This window comes from Lagopus leucura, unplaced genomic scaffold (assembly GCF_019238085.1).
Source record: "Lagopus leucura isolate 7727_CA_CO unplaced genomic scaffold, USGS_WTPT01 52675-0_obj-0_obj, whole genome shotgun sequence".
NCBI classification, from domain to species: domain Eukaryota; kingdom Metazoa; phylum Chordata; class Aves; order Galliformes; family Phasianidae; genus Lagopus; species Lagopus leucura.
In genome coordinates this window covers 1-7,260 of record NW_024964836.1, presented here as the reverse complement: position 1 = coordinate 7,260, position 7,260 = coordinate 1, and the positions used below count along the sequence as shown (strand labels likewise).

The 7,260-nt window shown below is 51.3% G+C and overlaps 2 protein-coding genes across 2 annotated transcripts; both read left to right on the top strand.

Annotated features, from left to right (window-relative positions):
* Window positions 1–3: 3 nt before the first annotated feature.
* LOC122191868 (olfactory receptor 52L1-like) lies at window positions 4–513 on the top strand (the record flags this gene model as incomplete). The annotated part of the gene is made up of 1 exon (XM_042892267.1): window positions 4–513. A coding segment is annotated over one exon (510 nt), but the record flags the coding sequence as incomplete, so codon positions are not given.
* Window positions 514–6,778: 6,265 nt separating this feature from the next.
* On the top strand, window positions 6,779–7,252 carry LOC122191869 (olfactory receptor 52R1-like; the record flags this gene model as incomplete). The annotated part of the gene is made up of 1 exon (XM_042892268.1): window positions 6,779–7,252. A coding segment is annotated over exon 1 (474 nt), but the record flags the coding sequence as incomplete, so codon positions are not given.
* Window positions 7,253–7,260: the final 8 nt, after the last annotated feature.

Here is a 7,260-nt window from a genome sequence, read left to right as displayed (position 1 = left end):
GCTCTCGGGAGCCTGGTGCTGCTGCGTGGAGTCCTCATGGTGAGTCCCATGTGCTTCCTGCTCCATAGGAAGGCCTTCTGCCAGCATCATGTCATCTCCCATTCCTACTGTGAACACATGGCCGTGGTGAAGCTGGTATGTGAGGACACCAGAGTCAATGCTGCCTACGGCCTCTCTGTGGCCTTGTCAGTGATAGGAGCTGACCTCACGGTGATTGTTGTGTCCTACACCATGATCCTGCGAGAGATAACGAAGCTGTCGTCATCAAACACACAGCTCAAGACCTTTAACACGTGTGTATCACATGTCTGCGTCCTCCTCACATTTTATGTCTCTGGACTCTTCACATTCCTTGCCCACCGGTTTGGACACAGCATCCCTCAGCACATCCATATATTGGTGGCCAACCTCTACATGCTGGTGCCCTCCACTTTAAACCCCATCATTTATGGGCTGAGAACCAAGAAACTCAGGAACAAGATAGTTGTCCTCTTCCAGCAAAGGGGAATCTGACTCGTGTCTGTATGTCACAAATGGTTCTCATTTTCTACTGATGACTTCCATATATTTGAACAGTTAATGCTGAGAGTCTTTGTTCCAGGAAATTTCTCAGTTCATGGAACACATGGTGAGCATTCTTGGTAGATTTTCTTTTACTAGTGTAATTAAAGATTTCCTGTGTAATTAAAGATGGCAGAAAGACTTTCAGTCTGCCTTTTACAGTGCTGGGAAGAACTTAAAATCCTCTATGATAAAATACTTTAACAATTGGGCAAATAAATATTCTTCAAATACAAATATTTCCAGTCTGACCCTCAGACTGAGCATCTCCAAAAGACCTTTCTGTAGCAGCCCTCATTTTGCCAACACTGTTCTCTGGGCTGTGTGAATGTGCTCAGATGTGAATGACAGCTGTCCTTGTAGAGGAATCGGGGAACATTGAATCTCATGCTCTACATTCACCCTTTTGTTTTATGTTTGTGAAGCAGACACATCCAAAACATTCCTAGAGAAGACAATTCATAAGATCCTACGTAAATGCAAACCTTCCTAAAAAAAACAGACTTTCTCACCGATGAAATTATTGGTAGTGACCAGTCATAGAGAGATCATTGCTCACAAGACTGTGCTCTACCACCAGCAGTCAAACATCCCAATAAACCAGTAAACATGTTTTACTAAACCTCTGCTTGGAATGTCAGAAAGGTAGGAGGCTCAACGCGGTGAAGCTCAGATGTGGACCCAAATTCAAGTACTGAATCTGACTCTCACATGCTCTGGGCCTCTGCTCTGTGTGCAACGTGAGCAGCGTTACCAGGCGCAGAGGACATCTCCGACCTGGCCTGGCACTGCTTGGAGCTCTCTGTCTCCACAGCAGATGTGACAATGAGGGCTGCCCACGGGGAGGCCCTGCTCCCTGCTCTGTGTCTGAGCTGGATATACCAGTGGTGACACAGGAATATCATCACAGCTGGTCAGCAAATTCACCCACCATTTGTTCCTTTACATCAGGCAGGTCCATCCCGTAGCCTGCAGACTGCATTTGAGCTGTACAAGGTAGTAATTAGGTTCAGTCCCTGCTGCCATCCATTGTGACAGCAGCTCTTCCCTGCCAGGTGGCTCTGGGTGCACAGCCATCACTCAGCAACAACCCAGACATCAGTCCGAGACAATTCCTCTTCACTCAACACAGCCCCAGCAAAAATTTGCACACCTCTGCTCTGCAACTTTCCACATCCCTACTTCCACTGAGCTGGCATACGTCAGGAGTGCACTCTGCAAACTTCCACCACGTGGAACATGCGCACACGGTGCTCTCTGGAGTTTGGGATATGTGCTCCTTTTCCAGGTCGCTATATACGTCCTCCAGCACAGCTCACTCCCTCAGGTACCTCTCTCCACGGTAGTCCATGGGCAAAGCTGCTTCTGGACCTTGTCCTTTTCCAGCAGGGATGGGCTTGTTAGGGATGTGAAGGTTGGGGGCACCTTGGGATTTAGCGCTCATGAGATGGTCGAGTTCAGGATCTCGTGCAGAAGAAGTAAAGCAAAAAAGTAGGATTGCTATCTTGGACATCCAGAGAGTCAACTCTGATCTTTTTCAAGGCCTACTTGGAGGGATCTCATGGCCTAGAGTGCTGGAATGTAAGGGGGCTCACGAGAGCTTGGTAACATTTAAACAGCACTTCTTCCAAGCTCAAGACTTGTGCATCCCTAACAGTAGGAAACCGGGGAAAGGAGGCAGGAGACCTGCGTGGATGAGCAAGGAGATCATGGATAAGATCAAAGGGAAGAAGAAGGTTCATGAAATGTGGAAAAAGGGCCTGTCCTCTTGGGACGACTATAGGAGTGTTGTCAGGGCCTGCAGGGAAGCAATGAGGAAGGCTGAAGCTTGCCTGGAGCTTAAGCTGGTGGAGAAGATAAATAAGAAGAGCTCCTCTTTCATATGCTAACAGTAAAAGGACGACTCAGGACAATGCGGGTCCCCTGCTGAACAAGGGAGGTGTCCTGGTAATGGGAGATGCTGAGAAGGTGGAGATGCCAAATGCCTTCTTTGCTTCGGTCGTCACTTCAATGTCTGCCCCTCGGGACTTCTGGACACTGGAGGGAAGAGAGAGAGCCTGGGAAACTGAGAGCTTCACTTACACTGTGGAAGGGGTGGTCCCAGAGCATCTGGGATGGATGTGCAGAAATCCATGGGCCCAGATGGGATGCATCCACGTGTGTTGAGGGAGCTGGCAGAGGAGATTGCCAAACAGCTCCCTGTCATCTCTGACAGGTCTTGGAGAACAGGAGAGGTGCCTGAAGACTGGAGGAGAGCCTGTGTCACTGCGGTCCTCAAAAAGGGGAAGAAGGAGGATCCAGGAAACTACAGGCCAGTCAGTCCAACCTCTGTCTCTGGAAAGGTGACAGAACAGCTTGTTCTGGATGCCATCTGCAAGCAACTGAAAGAGAAGACGGTCATCAGGAATAGTCAGCATGGATTCTCCAAGGGAAAATCGTGCTCAACCAACCTCATAGCCTTCTGTGATGGCATCTCTGTCTGAGTAGGTGGGGGGAGAGCGGTGGACATCATCTACCTTGACTTCAGCAAGGCTTCTGATACAGTCTCCCACAACATCCTGATATTGAAGCTGAGAAAGTGTGCGATAGATGAGTGGACGCTGAGGTGGGCTGAGAACTGGCTGACTGGACGAGCTCAGAGGGTTGTGATCAGTGCTGCAGTGTCCCGTTGAAGGCCCGTGACTAGCAGTGTTCCCCAAAGGTCAGGGTTGTGTCCAGTCTTGTTCAATATCTTCATCTCCAACCTTGATGAGTGGATAGGTGTTCACCCTCAGAAAGTGCACCAATGATACAAAGCTGGGAGGAGTGGCTGACAGACCTGAAGGCTGTGCTGCCATTCAGCAAGACCTGGACAGGCTGGAGAGCTGGGCAGGAACAAACCAGATGAGGTGTGACGAAAGCAAGTGTTGAGTCTTGCACCTGGGAAGGAATAACCGCAGGTATCAGCAGAGGTTGGGACGTGAGCTGCTGGAGAGGAGCTCTGCAGAGAAGGACTGGGGGTGCTGGTGGGCGACAGGTCGGCCGTGAGCCAGCAGTGTGCCCTGCTGGACAGGAAGGGCAATGGGATCCTGGGGTGCATTAGAAGGAGCGCAGCCAGCAGGGCAAGGCAGGGCATCCTCCCCTCTGCTCTGCCCAGGTGAGGCCTCACCTGGAATACTGTGTCAAGTGAGGGAAGGATTGTCCCCTTCTCCAGCAGCGTTGACAATATTCCCTTCTCTGGTGAGGTGTTCCAGCATCCTGGCTTCTTTGCTCTATCAGTCTGCTCTGCTGGCACCATGTTCCCAGTGTTGGAGCATCCAGGGGACAAACGGATCACATGGATGCAATCTCAAATGTTTTCACAAAACTTGCAGCTCAGTCAGGGATACGTTTTGGATGGTTACTGACACTTTTATGAGGTCTGCCTCTACTTGCTGATCTCTTCCTTCACCTTGTGAATGGCCACGCAAAGAAGTAGCCTTCCTCTTCCTCTTTGCTAATTGATATTTCTTCCCCAACTAAGTAAGCCAAAATTTGCATCCGTTGTTTCGTTTAGAGAGGAGGGTGATGGACACTGGCATGTCTTGGTACCCTGGTTCAGCTGCTCCAGGGCCAGGGTCAGTAGTTAGGTAAGAAGAGGGCATGGAATAGGTGCTGTTTCAGCCCTGGGCTTCTCACAGGACTTAAATGAGATCTAGAGGCATTTTTCTACTTTCCAGGGCTCACCATAGTGTTTAATTGCATTCTACAGAGTTCAGCAGCATTTATCAGGAGCAGAAATCAGGCGCACAGGTCAGGAGGTCGCAGGGAGAATCCCGTGACGAACTGTGAAGCCATAGACTGGGTTGGCTGAGCATTCTTCGGGCCCCAGCTGACTCCAGAAGAGTAAGGACAGTCCTCAGTTCACACGCAAAAGGCCTAAAATAAGGGAATGGGAGGGATAAGGAGAGAGATAGAGGGGAAGGAAGGGTGGGAGGATGGGTTGCACTGTGGTGGAAAGAGGATAGGGAGTCGAAGGATCCCCAACATGGCACCCAAGGGGCATGACCCTGATGATCTTTACTGGTCCCTTCCAACCCAAACCATTCAATGATCCCATATTGTGTGGACACCACAAAAATCACACAGGCAGGTTCAATGAGCCACAACATGGGGCAAGTAACTCAACAAACTCTGGAAGGTACTGAAAGAAAACTGACCAAAGTTTTTCACAGACTATGAGCTCACCTGCACTGAGGTGATTAAAAGTTGATTTCTTTTGTGTTTCTCTTTTCTCTCCCTAATTACATGCTAATCGGCAGGGGAAATTCAGAACTCTGCTAAGATTTACCTGTAGCTTATAAATATCTCCTGGTCCCCACAGTGCCCAGTCCCTGCCTGGAAACCTGCACAAGGCAGGTGAGTATGGAGGGTTGGGGCAGAACTTGGCTGGTCTCGAGGCTCGCGCTCTCCCTGGACATGCCATGCCCTCCCTTCTTGCTGCTGCTGCCCCTCTCCCACACAAGTGACCACGGCCCCAGGGCAGTTGCTGAAGGCTCTTGCCAGGTCCCCAGCACTGCCCTGTCTGTGCTGCAGGGCTTCTCAAGCAATCCCTGTCCCCACCTATAGGGAAAATCCCGGGAGCTCAGCCATATTTGGGGCTGAGTGAGCTGCAGTCTGTGCAGGACAGGAATGGGCACTGCAGGAGCACTGCCGTGGAGGGGGCTTCTCCAAATGCGGGGCCACTGCCTCGGGGCTTTGCTCTGCAGTTGCATGTTTCTCACCCATGGCAAACACCCAGTGCCTCTGCTCACAGCAGCAGGCAGCTTGCTTCAGAACAAAGCTTCTGCGGAGCTGGAGGGTTGCTGCCAATGACTTTGCATCCCCTCTGTGCCCTTTTCCAGGTTTGCTTTGGACTGCTTTCCATCTGCAAGTTCTTATTTGCAAATTCAAATTCAGCAACAATCCTTTTTTGCACGCTATATGAGTTTCAATAGGGCCAAGTGTCAGGTCCTGCATTTTGGTCACAACAACCCCAGGCAGCCCTACAGGCTTGGGGAGGAGTGGCTGGAAAGCTGCCTGATGGAAAGGGACCTTGGTGTGCTGATGGACAGTCAGCTGAATGTGAGCCAGCAGTGAGCCCAGGTAGCCAAGAAGGCCAATGGCATCCTGGCTTGTATGAGGAATGGAGTAGTGAGCAGGACTGGGGAACTCATCCTGCCCTGTACTTGGTACTGGTGAGGCCTCACCTGGAGTTCTGTGCTCAGTTTTGGGCATCTCAGTACAGAAAGGACATGGAGGTGCTGCAGCAGGTCCAAAGAAGGGCAACAAGGCTGAGGAAGGCTTGGAGAATGTGGCCTATGGGGAGAGACTGAAGGAACTGGGGCTGTTTGGTGTGGGGAAGAGGAGGCTGAGGGGAGACCTGATTGCTCTCTTCCAACAGCTGAAAGGGGATTGCAGCAGAGCAGGGCTGGTCTCTTTTCACTGGCGACAGGACGAAGGGAAATGGCCTCAAGTTGTGCCAGGGGAGGGTTAGGTTGTATATCAGGAAAAACTTATTTACAGAAAGGGCTGTAAAGCACTGCAATGGGCTGCACAGGGAGGTGGTTGAGTCCCCATCCCTAGATGTGTTTAAAAATTGTTTGGATGTGGTGCTCAGAGATATGATTTAGGAGTGGGTTGTGAGAGAATGGTTGGGCTGTGATTGGACCTGATGACCTTTAAGGTCTTTTCCAACCTAAGCAATTCTATGCTTCTAGGATTCTTAAGACACTTGGTAAAGTGGGACAGACAGGGACACTTGTAAGTGGGAACTTCTAAGTGGGGGGGGAAGGGGGAAGTTCTTTACCCAGGGAGTGGTGAGGTACTGGAACAGGCTGCCCAGAGAGGCTGTGATGCCCCGTCCTTGGAGGTGTTCAAGGCCAGGTTGGATGGGGCCTGGGCAGCCTGGTTTAGCATTTAACGTGGAGGCTGGTGGCCCTGCATGTGGCAGGGGGGTTGAAGATTCATGATCCTTGAGGTCCCTTCCAACCCTGGCCATTCTGTGATTCTGTGACTCTGTGCACTGACAGGCACTTGTGGGAAACGTGCTCTCCTGAACCAGTGCAAGCAGCTGTGCCAGGGCTGGCTCTTTTGCACTTCTAAATCCATGTCTCCCTGACGTCTGTGTTTGCTGCTGACAACATCATCTCCAGGGTGTTGGATGCTTTGTTACAGGATGTGAGAGCCCTCAGGGTAGGCAAGAGACAAGAAGGGCTTCATGTCTTCTCTGAACTCCACCAACCCCTCCCACCCCCCCTCCTTCCTCCTGCTTGGCATTCCTGGGCTGGAGAAGCAGCAGTTCTGGATTGCCTTCCCCTTCTGCATCATGTACGCCATAGCTGTGCTGGGCAACATCATCCTTCTCATCGTCATCAAGACAGAGTCAAGCCTACATGAGCCCATGTACCTCTTCCTGGCCATGCTGGCCTTCACTGACCTGGTCCTCTCTACATCCATGCTGCCCAAAACGCTCGCCATCTTCTGGTGGGGCTCCAGGGAGATTGGCTTTGTTTCCTGCCTTGTTCAGTTGTTCTTTGTGCACACCTTCACAGCAGTGGAGTCAGGCGTGCTCATGGCCATGGCCTTGGATCGCTACTTTGCCATCTGCCATCCCCTGCGGCACTCCAGCATCCTCTCCATGCCGGTGGTGGCAGCTCTCGGGAGCCTGGTGCTGCTGCGTGGAGTCCTCATGGTGAGTCC